We start from the raw sequence: 15,085 nt of genomic DNA, 5'->3' as shown, positions 1-15,085 counted from the left end.
CAGCCTTGCTCCGGGAGGAGGTGAGGCACAGCGGCGAAGACAGACGGGAGAGGAGAAAAAGCAGAGCCGAGCAGAGCCGAGCAAAGCGAAAGCGTGCGAGCAAAGCGAAAGCGTGCAGCAAGCCGGCGAAATAGACCTGCGAGCAGAGGCAATAGCAGCGGTTCAGTAAGCCTGGCACCCTTCTTGATGTAGTACGTCCCGGATGCCCCCCCCTCCCCAGCGCGCCCGCCACTACCCCTTTCATCAGCTGCATCCACTGCGACCCGGCAGTCCCGTGAGGCCTACAAAAAAAAAAAAATCCCCCGCTCCCGCGGCCCCCGCACTGGCCCGCCGACTCTACCCCTCCTCCCGATTGGGCGGGTAGGCGGCGGCGAAAACCAAAGCAATTTTTTTTTTTCAAAAAGCGACATCACACAATGCATAAAATAATTTCTCCAGCCTTAAAGCGACTTACTTTTGGGATCTGTCAAGTAAGTCGCAAAAGTAACTTACTTTTCTGAAGCCATCACGATCGTAGCTCAAGACGAAGATGGCCGCCTGCACGGGGGAAAGCGTGCAATTGGCCGCTGAAGACGTGACGTCACATCTCGTGACGCCAAACGTCGTGACGTCACGTCTTCAGCGGCCAATTGCACGCTTTCCCCGTGCAGGCGGCCATCTTCGTCTTCGTCCGGAGGAGCTAAGATCGTGTTCCTGATGGCTTCAGAAAAGTAAGTTACTTTTGCGACTTACTTTTGGGATCTTGACAGATCCCAAAAGTAAGTCGCTTTTGGAAAAAACCAAAATTGTCACTTTAAGGCTGGAGAAATTATTTTATGCATTGTGTGATGTCGCTTTTTGGAAAAAAAAAAAATTGATTTTGGTTTTTTTTGCTTTTCGCCGCCGCCTACCCGCCCGATCGGGAGGAGGGGGGTAGAGTCGGCGGGCCAGTGTGGGGGCGCGGCAGCCGGGGATTTTTTTTTTTTGTAGGCCTCACGGGACTGCCGGGTCGCAGTGGTAGCATGGCGCTGTGAGGGGGGCGAAAGGGTATATACCCATGAACGGATTTGAGTGGGAGCGCTCTGTGAAGCGGGACATGCCCGTGAGGGGCATAATGGGTGGATGCAGCTGATGAAAGGGGTAGTGGCGGGCGCGCTGGGGAGGGGGGGGGGGCATCCGGGACGTACTACATCAAGGAGGGTGCCAGGCTTATTGTTTTATTGTGTTTGAGTATCTTAAGCGGTGTCGATGGATTTGTTTCACAGTCCTAACTCCTACTAGGGGGAGGCGGTAAACTAGCACGTTAAGGCCGCGGCAAAACAGCGGGTTCCTAAGGAGATAATATCAGCGCCCGTTACAGTATCGGAGGGGAATAGCTAATTCCTTCATTATACAGCTTTTTCGTTCATTTACATGCTGGGTGCGGAAAGGGTAATGTGTCTATTTTACAAAGCGCTAAGGACGCGTGAAACTAGAGACTGTATCGCTGGATGGCCTTACTCGTCTGTATTGTGCGCTCCCAGCACGTTACAGACGGGCAATCTTCGACCGGACGATACTGTATCGAGCTGATTGTCAGCTGGATAAACTTGTCTGGCAAACTTTGCTGGGATATTCAGTGGTATGCCCACACTGCTGAATATACCCATCTGTGTCAAAGATAGCCAAGTTAGTTTATCTGGCTAACTTTAGGACTTCTCTTCGGCAGTCATAAAGTTATTCAGTTATGTTATATAAAAGGGATCGATGTCCATCTGTCTGTCCATATGCACAGTAACTCACCAAAAAAGGAACAGGTTTGAAAATCAGAATCATAAAGTGAATATTTTTGGACAACTTGAGCCTACAAAAATAATCCACATTGCTTTCTATGGGAAACTGCATCGGACAGAACTGGAATTTAAGAGAATAAGGGACAAGCAAAGATAATCTCGAAAAGACAGGGATTAAAAAGCTGAGTAGGAGATGTGAATGTGAAAATTGGACAGCTGTATGGTCTTTATCTGCCAGCATGTGTTCTATGTTAAAACTGTTAGATTGTTGACCTCGTCTTCATTCCAATAGTTTCTCTTCACTCTTCTAGCACTTTAATATAGAGCAATACAGGCAGAAAAAAAGAGAGAGAGAGAAACGGAAAAATAATTGAAGCAGTTAGCTATGGATGGAACCAAAAGGTGCTTTCAAAGCCATCTCCCCCATAATGTACACTTTTGTAAACCGTTGTGATGGCTCTACCGAATGACAGTATATAAAACTCAACAAATAAATACATAAATAAATAAATAAGTAAGTAAGTAAGTAAGTAAGTCCAAAGTTATATATACACAAACACCACCACACACATGCACATTCATACCCCTTCATGCATTCCAACACTCCCACACCCAGATGCTCCACAATTATCCCCAACACACACACATACTCAGTCACAACCCACATATAAACACATCCAAACACCCATCCCAACTCCCCAGATACCCCATTCAACTTACCCCCCACATACACCCCCACATAGATCACACAAACACACCCCTTACCACCAAATGCCTTAGCCCCATCCCCAATCTCTCACCCACACACGACTCCCAAACCCACAACCCGCATACTCTTGCATTCACCCACACAACATACAAACTCTATACTGTTGTAACGGTGGACCTTTGGACCGAGACGAGGTTGACACCACCTGCAGATCCTCGTCATCGGCAGGCAGAACTGGCCAGCGCAGAGACCCAACAGAACCTTCACCAATAACAGCCCTCGTTCCCCGCAGGTTGAGCCTTTGGGTGCCAGGGCCAGCTGGACAGGCGCAGGTCTCCAATGATGAGGAATCCCACGATGGACAGCAGGTGGAAAAAGAGTTAAGATGTTCCATGGGTCAGGGCAGGCAGCCAACAGCAGAGTCTAAAAGACATACCAAGGGTCGAGGCAGGTAGCAATCAAGCAAAGTCCAGGAAACTACCAAAGGTCAAGAAGGGTGGCAATCAAGTAAAGTCCAAGGACAAGGCCAAGAAGCAATCCAAAGGCCAGGAGACAGGAGCATGGAGAAAGGAACATAGAGTCAGGAAGAAGGAGTCAGGCAACCAGTTACTCTTTAGGAATTCAAACTGTTGCTGAGGCAAGGACTGAAGGCAGGGACCAGCCTTAAGTAGTCCCTGAGCAATGATGTCATTGGTGAGGGCCGCGGGGAGTTTCCCGCTGAGGGCCCTTTAAATAAAGAAGAGAGGTGCACGCGCGTGCCTAAGGGAATGCCATCAGGGACCGGAAGTTGGCGGTGTGGTTGACTGCTCCAGGCCACGAAGAGGAGGTGCGATGTCAGTGGTGGGTCCCTACTACTGAGAGAGAGCCTGGGGCTGGTCCAGCCGTGGCAATGTGGTGACAGGTGAGTGAGGCCGGCCGTGGAGCTCCGCAGCTAGAGAGCACAACAGTACCTTCTCCTCTAAACCCCTCTCCCGAGGGCTTAGGTTTCTTGGGATGAGAGGCGTGGAACTGTTTGAACAATTTATTGTCTAGGATGTTGGAGGCAGGTTCCCAGGTATTTTCCTCTGGACCATATCCCTCCTAGGACATCAAATATTCCCATTTCTTGTTTCACCAGCGAAAATCCAGAACCTCTCTCACTTGGTATAATTGGTCTTCCTTGGAAGAAATCTCTGAGGGTTCCGGAATCCTTCGGGTAGGCCAAGACAGCACTAGAGGTTTGAGAAGAGAAATGTGGAATACGTTATGGATCTTCAGGGAAGCCGGTAGGCGTAATTGATAGGTGACCTTCCCTATCTGATGTAGCTGTAGGAAATCTGCTGTTAGTTAGACTGCAGAGTAGCAATCTGTTATTAATGGCTCCTAATGAAAGAGGAGTCAGCAATCTTGTAGTGTCTCAGATATTGTCTTGCTAAGGAGTAGCAATCTGTAATGAATCTGATATAGTTGTGGGTGAATCCCTGGGCCGGTGGCAGATGACCATGCCCCCAGGAGGATATCCCGAGAGGGACCACCGGCTAGGCTTGAGTATGGAGATAGACACACATTAGTTCTTTTATTAAACAGGTTTTTGAAACCACCAGAGGTGGCAGTAGTGAGCTGATATGCCTGGCAGGGCTGTAGTCCCTCAGGTACTGGAACAGCGATCCAGGATGGCTGAGCTGTTGAGAAACTGTAGAAAGTGAGTAGGCAGAGTAGGCAGAGTTCATGAACAGAACTAGATGACAAAACTCACATAAGGTCTCAAGGAAGCTCAGGAGCTGGAAAGGTTTAGGCCCTCGAGGAGCGAGTACCTGGTTCCAGGGAAGGCTCTGAGAGAGCGATGGTAACTCACAAATGTTTGTAGCAGTGATAGCTTCCAAGCAGTAGAGAATCTTCAGAGTGTCCAGGAACATGGGCCCTCGAGGAGCGAGTACCGTTTCCTATCTGTAATCTGAAAGTAAAGAAAAAGCGTGAGGCCCCTGAGGAGCGGGTACCTCTGGTAAGTCCGAGGAGGTAGAGTAACTTGGGAAGTGTAGCCAAAGCAATCCCCTTGCTAAGTCAGTTTGATAGTGAAATAGAGACCTTTAAATATTGGAAGCGGATGACGTCATCTCAGGGGGACGCCCCTGAGGTTCGCGCTCTTGCTGGTACTTCAATCAGAGTGCACGCGCCCTAGGTCTTCAGGCAACATGGCGGTTCTGCAACGTTGAGCCAGTCCGGGGACGCCGGAGGGAGATGGCATGGAGATGCCGCGGCAGCCAGCCGTCCATCAGACCCGGAGGGAGTCGCCACAGAGGTAAAGAAGGCGGAGTGAGGACGCCGAGCAGCGACGGTCGCAACAGTAGCAAGGTGTACCCTAAGCTGGATATGGTGGGTACTTAACCAGACCTTGTCTCCAGGCCTGAACTGTGGGGTTACGTGCCGGTACACATCTGTTGTTTTTTTTTGCTTTAAGGGCAGCCTTCTGTATCATAGCTTTGGTCCATATCCATAACTCTTTTTCATGCATGGTCAGTTGAGTTGCTGAGGAAGCAACTGATAGTGGAACAGGTAGTGGAGGGGCCAGTTGCCATCCATAGCAATCAGGAATGGAGAGGCCCCGGTGGCGGCATTGGTTTGAGAGTTGTGGGAGAATTCAACCCACAGTAAAAGAGTGACCCAGTTGTCTTGATGCTTGTTGATGAATGATCTCAGGAAGGTTTAAGTGTGTGGTTTGAGCGTTCCACCTGACCATTAGCTTGGGGGTGGTAAGCTATGGAAAAGTCCAATGTGATATTGAATCTTCGCCAGAGAGCACCAATATTTACCTGTGAACTGGATGCCCGATCTGAGACATTGTGCCGAGGTAGCCCATGTAGATGGAAAATATGGGTGGTAAACAATCTTGCCAGCTCTGGTGCAGAGGGAAGGCCAAGGAGAGCCACGAAGTGGGCCATTTTAGAGAAATGGTCGGTAACGATCCAAATAACATGGCAACCATTAGAGAGGAGGAGGTCCATCACAAAGTCGGTGGACAGATGGGTCCAGGGTTTCTTGGGGGCTGGCAATGACAGTAACAGCTCCCAAGGTCTTCCCACCATAGGCTTTTGTTGGGCGCAGGTAGGACAAGAGTTCACATAGACCTTGACGATTCTCTGCATCTGTGGCCAACAGTAATACTGTTGGAGTAGTGCAAGAGTCTTGGCCCAACCAGGATGTCCTGCGATATGAGAATCATGGGACAATTCCAAAACTTTCTGACGGAGACGACATGGGATGACCATCTTTCCTGGAGGAACAGTCATGGAAGCAGACAGGAAAATCTGTGCTAGATCAATGATGTGGCCCCGTGGTTCAGGGATATCTTCAACTTCGAATGACTGGGAGAGGGCATCTGCTCGAACGTTCTTGGTGACCGGCCTGTATCTTACCTCGAAGTCAAAGCGAACGAACCACAGGGACCATTGGGCTTGATGAGCATTTAAGCGTTGAGCTTGGCAAAGATGTTCCAAGTTTTTGTGGTCAGTATATACCATGATGCATTTTTGCACTCCCTCCAATCACTGTCGCCACTCCTCTAGGGCCATCTTTATGGCTAGTAATTCCTTGTCTCTGATGCCATAATTTCATTCAGCCAGGGATAACTTCTGAGAGAAGAAGGAGCAAGGACGGAGGACTCTCTTGTCAGAGAGTTGGCTCAAAACAGTGTCTACCCGCACAGAGGAGGCATGTGTTGGCTCAGGGTGGCAGAGACATCGTTCCTGGAGGAAGGCCCGCTTTAGTTTAACAAAAGCAGTGACTGTCTGGAGGCCAGTCCTTGATGTTTGCCCCTTTCTTGGTGAGCACAGTAAGGGGCGCCATAATCTGATAGCAGTTGGGAATAAAGTATCGGAAGAAATTTGCAAATCCCAAAAATCTCTGTAAGGGATGAAGACTGAAGGGTTGCAGCCAATTCAGAATACATTTAACTTTCTCAGGATCCATGTAGAAAACGCTGCTGGAAATTATGTACCCCAGGAAGGGTAAGCTCTCCTTTTCAAAAGTGTATTTCTCCAGCTTGGCATATACTTTATGGACCCATAGTCTTTGGAGAACCTGACGGATGTCGCAACAATAGGAAGGGAGGTCTTTGGAGAAGATGGGAATATCATCTACAAAAATCACCATGCATCCATATAGGAGAACCCTGAAGATCTCGTTCATCATGCCTTGGAATACAGCGGGAACACTGCATAAGCCAAAGGGCATGACCAGGTATTCGTAATGCCCTTCTCGCGTATTGAACGCGGTCTTCCACTCGTTGCCTTGCCTGGTCCAAATGAGATTGTAGGGCCCCATACACACCACACATATATACTCCACAAACCACTCACTAACCAAACACATAATCATACCTCATGCAAACCCACAATCCACACTTCTACACCTACCCCATACACACTTTTACTCCACCTATACTCCTCACACAGACACAGCCACACATTCCTTCACATTCATACCCACACATCCACTCTAACTCCCTATACATCACTCACTCATCTGTCACTAAAACACACACAACCATACACGCTACCCATGCTTACTCCTATATACCTCCATTCACCTGTTCCTCTTACTCTCCACACACATCCATCACACCTACTTACTTATATCACTCTACACACACAATCTTCACATAAACCTACAACCATCATGCACACAACCATGCATGTGCGCACGCACACATACACACACACAGACACACACACACTATACAGATAAACCTCCATCTACTCCGCCATATAATACTCTGCCTACACACACCATCTAAACTTCTGCCCCTCAAACACACCTCCACCACAAAACCATGTGCACACACAACCCACATACACATACTCCCCTTCTAGAAAATTTATAGCTGAAAGCATTCCTGAAACCATGTCTCTGCGTACTTTACTTGTTTCTTTTAACAGAACTACCAAATGGCTCTATGTCCTAAGAACTCAGACTGAACAAGTCTTAGTTTCACCCAATTACATCTGTGGATGTATAGTTTCAAGTTCTCTATGAAAAGAAAATCTGCCTTTCACTGAAAATGGAAATATAGCAAACCAGTTCAGATTTAATTTTAGCCACCATTGAACAAAATGAATTTGGTGACCTTTGAATTTATTTTGCATGCTACAGTCAGATCTGTCCCAATTTATATAAAAACAAATTCAGTTCAGTTTTATTTGATTTCCTAAATTCCAAGCCCTCACTGATGAGTCTATAATTTCTAGAATCAGCTAGCCAGTTCAGTAGGCCATAAGTCATGTAAGATTGCGCAAGGACATTTTCCTGGCTTCTCTCCACCTCTGGTGAGTTTGATAAATCACATTCTGCTCACATTGAAAACCTAAGTTGCTTCCAATTTAAATGAGACGACTCATTTTCATATCTTTACTAAGTCAATTTGTTAGATCCATGTTGACACAGAAAATTTGAACCTGATCAAGGTAGAGGCTGCGATCATAAAAAAGAGCAAAAGACAGGTCTAAGACATCCTAATATGAAATGACACACAAGGATGAGGTATCAAAATTTAGATTTTAATTCAATGGTGAAGCATTTTCTTATTTATTTATTCATTTATTTATTTTTATGTTGGTATCATATGGAGTGCTTTTTTAGTCAAAGAACAGAGATGCTCACTATATCATTCTAGTGAGTCCCTTTATAGACCACATCTATCACTAGTTCAAATCATTTACCAGTGAACAGAATGTACATACCACTACCATGAATTGCACCATATAAAGGTGTTTAGCTTTGTTCTAGCTTTTCAAACTCATTCAGCTGTAAGGCAAAAGACTTGTCAAACACTTCCACTTTACAGTTGTAAAAATGGCAGGAGAGGTGTCAAACAGTGCGGTAGCTTAAGACCTTTTATTTAACAAAATAAACAAGCAATGTATCATTCAATAGCATATCAAATACAATTGTAAAATTCAATAACCACTCTTCCCTTGTAAGATACACCCATGATCATTCATCCAAAAACATTCATAACAAACCCTACATCACAAACAAACTACCATCAATCATACATATTCAGATAAAATTACTTTTACCCTAACATGTTTCGCTTGATAAAGCTTCTTCAGGGGAATGCCATTTGTAATCCTCAGGTAATATCCCAATATACTCTATGAAAAGTTTCAGATGAAGATTCTCAAGATGGAATACACATTTCATTCATCTATATCACTTTCTATAAAGATTGAAGGAACCAGTCAAAGTGTAATCCTTGTCTTAGATCTTTCTCAAATCTTCATACTTCATCAATACATGCAAAATGACACAGGTAAAGAATAGTTTCTTCGTTTTAATTTACAAATCACGTGATCAAAATCTTCATATACAGGATATATTCTGGGAGGTTAAATCTCTCATCAACTTATCACATATTGTCACAAGTTCAAACCCAACATTCAATGCTGTAAAACACCATCATTATTCAAACATTTCGTAGATTGTCGGTAGATTGCTTTAAAGTTATTATTAGAAAACAATATTTATTAGGTTCTTCTTTCCTTTATCAAAGGAAAGATGAGCCTAGTCATTTTACCATATATTATAGTCTATTTGAATGTAATGCCATCTTATTCTGATGATTTCCTCTATTTTTTTAAATAAATCCCCCAAAATGTTGAGAAAATATAAGTGATGTAAAAACATTTTAAAGAGGAACATGCTGAAGAGAGTAGGAAGAAGACTAGCACACTATATATCACCCAGATTGATAGCTACTGACAAAGAATAAGTTGGCTGCAAATGTTTCTCATGCTTGCGTAATGACTGTACATTATACAACACAATTCTGGAAATTTTATAGATTGTAATAGCTTTTAACAGACCAACAAAAAAAAGTTGTAGTGCATCTGAAGAAATGCCTTGTATTATGTGTACGCTAGAATTGTGTTACAGTGCAATCCTGTTATAATCACTTTGAGCAAATTCTACTTTCATCTCTAAGACTATGTAAAAAGAAACAGTGGTACAATATTTGAGGGTTTTTTTTTTAGTCCAAGATGATCATTAAAGCAAAGATGGTCAGTAAAGTAGAATTATATAGCAATTTCTTAACTTTTGGTCTTTATTTCATAGATGTATTTTCTTTATTTTTTTTAATTAATTTGTAAAATTTAATCTCCATTGTACTTTACAAAGCACTGACACAAAAATTGAATGAGCAGATCTACAATCAAGAGGTAAAACTCACTGTCCTACAGAAGAAGCTCAGCAACATTTCTTCTGCCATGACTGATGTCTGGAACACTCTTTCTTCTCTGGAGGGCAAAATCAGTGATGATGATAATAAGGAGGAAGAATTCCAGTCATTCTTTAAAGGTAAAACACCTAAATTGATTTTATTGATTCATCAAGGATGCTGGTGAACCAGAAAAAAACAAAACATTGCAAATGGAATTTCATGGAAGAGTTTTGGATATATGCACTAAAATTCACAATTAAAACATGTTTTAAGCATGTTTTACAGTAAAATTGTATGAGCACACTAAAATATTACTTATATCCCTTTTTGCTAAGGTACAATAATGTATGTTAAGTGCCAAATTCTGTGTTACTGGTAACATGGAAAAAATTAAGGCAACTTATGGAAAATCTTTATGAGCTACATTGCTTGCAAAAGGTCATGGGGAGGAATGGAGAACAAAACAAGGAGAGCATAACTGAGGCCATTGGTCTGATCCAGCATGGACATTTTTCAAAGAGATTTAAGTGGGAAAATTGTTTCTGGCACAGCAACTAAATAGTGCCACTTTAAAAAGGAGGTGTTCTGGGGTAGGGGGAGGTGTGAGGTGTGAGGAGATAACTATGTACTTACATTTCATTTTCAAAATGTGTGCACATAGTTTACATACATATTGAAGTCAATATTCAAAGTGTGTTCAGTGCTATTTAGCCAGAGAAGCAGGACTTATGCGGTTAAGAGGCAGCATTGAATATGTGCCCGTGTTCGGCGGCTGGTGCTTAGCCATACAAGTCCCTTATATGTCTGAAAGTTATATGCACAAAAAAAAGTGGGTGTGCATTGGGTGAATCAGGGGCAGAGCAAGTTAGACGTATAATTTATATGCCTAACTACTAATATTCAGTGTTAGGCATATAAGTGTATGCCCCACAGAACACATCCAAGCTTAGCCGGGTAGACTTATCTGGTGAAGTGCGTACATATATAAACATATATTCAGTGGCTTTATTGTGCTGATAAATGTATATCATAACTTAGGGGGTTATTTTCTAAAGCGTTATCGTGAGCGTTAGGGCCCTAACGCACGTGATAAGGCCATATCGCATGCGAAAAGGGCCTTTTCGCATGTGATATAATGCAAATTAGGAGGAGGGGAGGAGTCGGGGAGGGGCAGAGTCGGCGGTGTCTTTGCTGCCGGCGATAATGTTAATAACTTTATCGTCAGAAATAGCCCGCCGAATAGCACCACCTTTCACGGTGGCGCTATTCTTAGCAAAAGCCAGCAGCTGGCACACCGCCATGGTGCAAAGGCTGCGGGCTTTCACAGGCCCGCCCCCCATTTTCACAGGATTCATCATTCTGTGAAGAATGATGAATTCTGGCCTTAGCCAGATAAGTTATATCCAGCTAGTTACTTAAACAGCCAGCTTTGAATATTGACCTCATACTGTATATGCACCATCCTTAAAGATAGAGTAAATCTATAATCTACTTTATAGAATCTGCTGGGTACATGCGACCTGGACAGACCTTTGTTGGAGACAGGATGCTGGGTTCAATGAACCTTGGTTTGATCCAGCTTGGCATTTATGTTTCTTATGTTATTATGTCCTTCTGATCCCCCCTTTCAGAAATTCAACCAATTAAGATTCCTCCCCTGCCAATTCCGTGATCTCACCCCTCCCACCACACATCCAAACAAAAGTCCTCTAACCCCCCCCCCCCCCCCCGTGCTGTAATCCTTCCTCACTCCTATGCAGAAGTCCATCAGTCTGAAAAGCTTCTTCCTTCCCCCACCCAGACAATTTACCTCACTGGTGGCAAAGAGCCTCCTCGCCCCAAGGTATTCCTGGAACCTCCCTCCACCCAAAATCCATTTCTTACCCAGTTCTTCTTCTACACATATATGGGAAGAATGGAAGGTATGTCTCTCTTGCCACAGCTATACCAAATACTAGGGATGTGAATCGTTTTTCAACGATTAAAATTATCGTCCGATAATGTTTATATCGTCTTAAATCGTTATAGAACACGATACAATAGAAATTCTAACGATTTATCGTTAAAAATCGTTAAATCGTGTTAGTGCGCACTAACTCGAGTTAGTGCGCACTAACTCCCCGTTAGTGCGCACTAACTCGATTTAGTGCGCACTAACTGAAAATGATACAAATAAACACTTTCCAGGTCACTGAAGGTCAGTTAGGAATGAATATGTGTTTCCTATTGGCTGGCTGCCCTCTTATCTATTGATATTACCAAGGTTACCACTGAGGTGATGGTTGGGGGATGGGAAATGGAACTGGAAACTAACGAACACCAACAGAAAATGAAACAAAGTGTTCACACTTCCCAGGTCAGTAAAGGTCACTTAGGAATGAATATGTATGTATGTATTCCTATTGGCTGGCTGTGCTCTTATCTATTGATGTTACCAATATGGTTGGGGGGATGTGAAATGGAAACAGTTGGAAGCTTGACAAAAAAAGTAATGTAATGATCAGCACTCACGTGACTAGAACTTGTTTGTTTATTATTTTTGTTAGCAGGCACCTGAAATGCTAGTGCATGTTGAATTTGCCAATCACTGTGCATTTTAGAAAGGTGGTCCTGGCTGGAACTGTACAAAGTTCAAATATATGTAATTGATTGTTGGTAAGTGTATTTTTTAAGTAGCCACACTGGCACCAGTATGTTTAATTTTCCTCCTACTTAACTCACTAGCTCAGCTTTGTAAGAAGGGCTTCTCTGCTTGTGTGTTGTTTTTGTTTGGTGTGAGGAGAGCAGAAACATCAGATCTTTATTCAATCTACTACAGTCATCTCTTACAGTGCCCTATCCCTATTAATACCAGGAGTGTTGTGATCTTCCTGCACACAGTGCCCTAACCCTGATACCAGTCTGAGACAGCTCCCTCCCTGCATTACTAGTGAGTGGCTGGCTTCACAGACAGGGGGGAGCTGCCTGACCCTCACTCCTGACTTCCCCCATGTCCCAGCTAGTGAATGGTGTGTGGGTGAGGGGGGGGGGGGGAGGATGGTGAAGTCTGAGACAGCTCCCTCCCTGCATTACTAGTGAGAGGCTGGCTTCACAGACAGGGGGGAGCTGCCTGACCCTCACTCCTGACTTCCCCCATGTCCCAGCTAGTGAATGGTGTGTGGGTGAGGGGGGGGGGAGGATGGTGAAGTCTGAGACAGCTCCCTCCCTGCATTACTAGTGAGAGGCTGGCTTCGCAGACAGGGGGGAGCTGCCTGACCCTCACTCCTGACTTCCCCCATGTCCCAGCTAGTGAATGGTGTGTGGGTGAGGGGGGGGGGGGAGGATGGTGAAGTCTGAGACAGCTCCCTCCCTGCATTACTAGTGAGAGGCTGGCTTCACAGACAGGGGGGAGCTGCCTGACCCTCACTCCTGACTTCCCCCATGTCCCAGCTAGTGAATGGTGTGTGGGTGAGGGGGGGGGGGGGGAGGATGGTGAAGTCTGAGACAGCTCCCTCCCTGCATTACTAGTGAGAGGCTGGCTTCACAGACAGGGGGGAGCTGCCTGACCCTCACTCCTGACTTCCCCCATGTCCCAGCTAGTGAATGGTGTGTGGGTGAGGGGGGGGGGAGGATGGTGAAGTCTGAGACAGCTCCCTCCCTGCATTACTAGTGAGAGGCTGGCTTCACAGACAGGGGGGAGCTGCCTGACCCTCACTCCTGACTTCCCCCATGTCCCAGCTAGTGAATGGTGTGTGGGTGAGGGGGGGGGGGGGAGGATGGTGAAGTCTGAGACAGCTCCCTCCCTGCATTACTAGTGAGAGGCTGGCTTCACAGACAGGGGGGAGCTGCCTGACCCTCACTCCTGACTTCCCCCATGTCCCAGCTAGTGAATGGTGTGTGGGTGAGGGGGGGGGGGGAGGATGGTGAAGTCTGAGACAGCTCCCTCCCTGCATTACTAGTGAGAGGCTGGCTTCACAGACAGGGGGGAGCTGCCTGACCCTCACTCCTGACTTCCCCCATGTCCCAGCTAGTGAATGGTGTGTGGGTGAGGGGGGGGGGGAGGATGGTGAAGTCTGAGACAGCTCCCTCCCTGCATTACTAGTGAGAGGCTGGCTTCACAGACAGGGGGGAGCTGCCTGACCCTCACTCCTGACTTCCCCCATGTCCCAGCTAGTGAATGGTGTGTGGGTGAGGGGGGGGGGGAGGATGGTGAAGTCTGAGACAGCTCCCTCCCTGCATTACTAGTGAGAGGCTGGCTTCACAGACAGGGGGGAGCTGCCTGACCCTCACTCCTGACTTCCCCCATGTCCCAGCTAGTGAATGGTGTGTGGGTGAGGGGGGGGGAGGATGGTGAAGTCTGAGACAGCTCCCTCCCTGCATTACTAGTGAGAGGCTGGCTTCGCAGACAGGGGGGAGCTGCCTGACCCTCACTCCTGACTTCCCCCATGTCCCAGCTAGTGAATGGTGTGTGGGTGAGGGGGGGGGGGGGGAGGATGGTAAAGTCTGAGACAGCTCCCTCCCTGCATTACTAGTGAGAGGCTGGCTTCACAGACAGGGGGGAGCTGCCTGACCCTCACTCCTGACTTCCCCCATGTCCCAGCTAGTGAATGGTGTGTGGGTGAGGGGGGGGGGAGGATGGTGAAGTCTGAGACAGCTCCCTCCCTGCATTACTAGTGAGAGGCTGGCTTCGCAGACAGGGGGGAGCTGCCTGACCCTCACTCCTGCCTTCCCTCATGTCCCAGCTAGTGAATGGTGTGTGGGTGAGGGGGGGGGGAGGATGGTGAAGTCTGAGACAGCTCCCTCCCTGCATTACTAGTGAGAGGCTGGCTTCACAGACAGGGGGGAGCTGCCTGACCCTCACTCCTGACTTCCCCCATGTCCCAGCTAGTGAATGGTGTGTGGGTGAGGGGGGGGGAGGATGGTGAAGTCTGAGACAGCTCCCTCCCTGCATTACTAGTGAGAGGCTGGCTTCACAGACAGGGGGGAGCTGCCTGTCCCTCACTCCTGACTTCCCCCATGTCCTAGCTAGTGAATGGTGTGTGGGTGAGGGGGGGGGGTGGATGGTGAAGTCTGAGACAGCTCCCTCCCTGCATTACTAGTGAGAGGCTGGCTTCACAGACAGGGGGGAGCTGCCTGACCCTCACTCCTGACTTCCCCCATGTCCCAGCTAGTGAATGGTGTGTGGGTAAGGGGGGGGGGGGTGGATGGTGAAGTCTGAGACAGCTCCCTCCCTGCATTACTAGTGAGAGGCTGGCTTCACAGACAGGGGGGAGCTGCCTGACCCTCACTCCTGACTTCCCCCATGTCCCAGCTAGTGAATGGTGTGTGGGTGAGGGGGGGGGGAAGGATGGTGAAGTCTGAGACAGCTCCCTCCCTGCATTACTAGTGAGAGGCTGGCTTCACAGACAGGGGGGAGCTGCCTGACCCTCACTCCTCCGGGGTATTGTGATC

At 46.7% G+C, this 15,085-nt stretch overlaps 1 protein-coding gene across 1 annotated transcript in view; it reads left to right on the top strand.

Annotated features, from left to right (window-relative positions):
• MMRN1 (multimerin 1) overlaps positions 1-15,085 on the top strand; it is a 152,354-nt gene that overhangs the window by 73,527 nt on the left and 63,742 nt on the right. Inside the window, exon 5 of the mRNA XM_029597725.1 lies at positions 9,613-9,792. Coding sequence (XP_029453585.1) covers positions 9,613-9,792 — 180 coding nt within the window. The remainder of the gene's footprint in view (positions 1-9,612; positions 9,793-15,085) is intronic.

The sequence above is a fragment of the Rhinatrema bivittatum genome, chromosome 1, assembly GCF_901001135.1.
Source record: "Rhinatrema bivittatum chromosome 1, aRhiBiv1.1, whole genome shotgun sequence".
Classification (NCBI taxonomy): domain Eukaryota; kingdom Metazoa; phylum Chordata; class Amphibia; order Gymnophiona; family Rhinatrematidae; genus Rhinatrema; species Rhinatrema bivittatum.
This window is presented reverse-complemented; position numbering and strand designations above follow the sequence as displayed.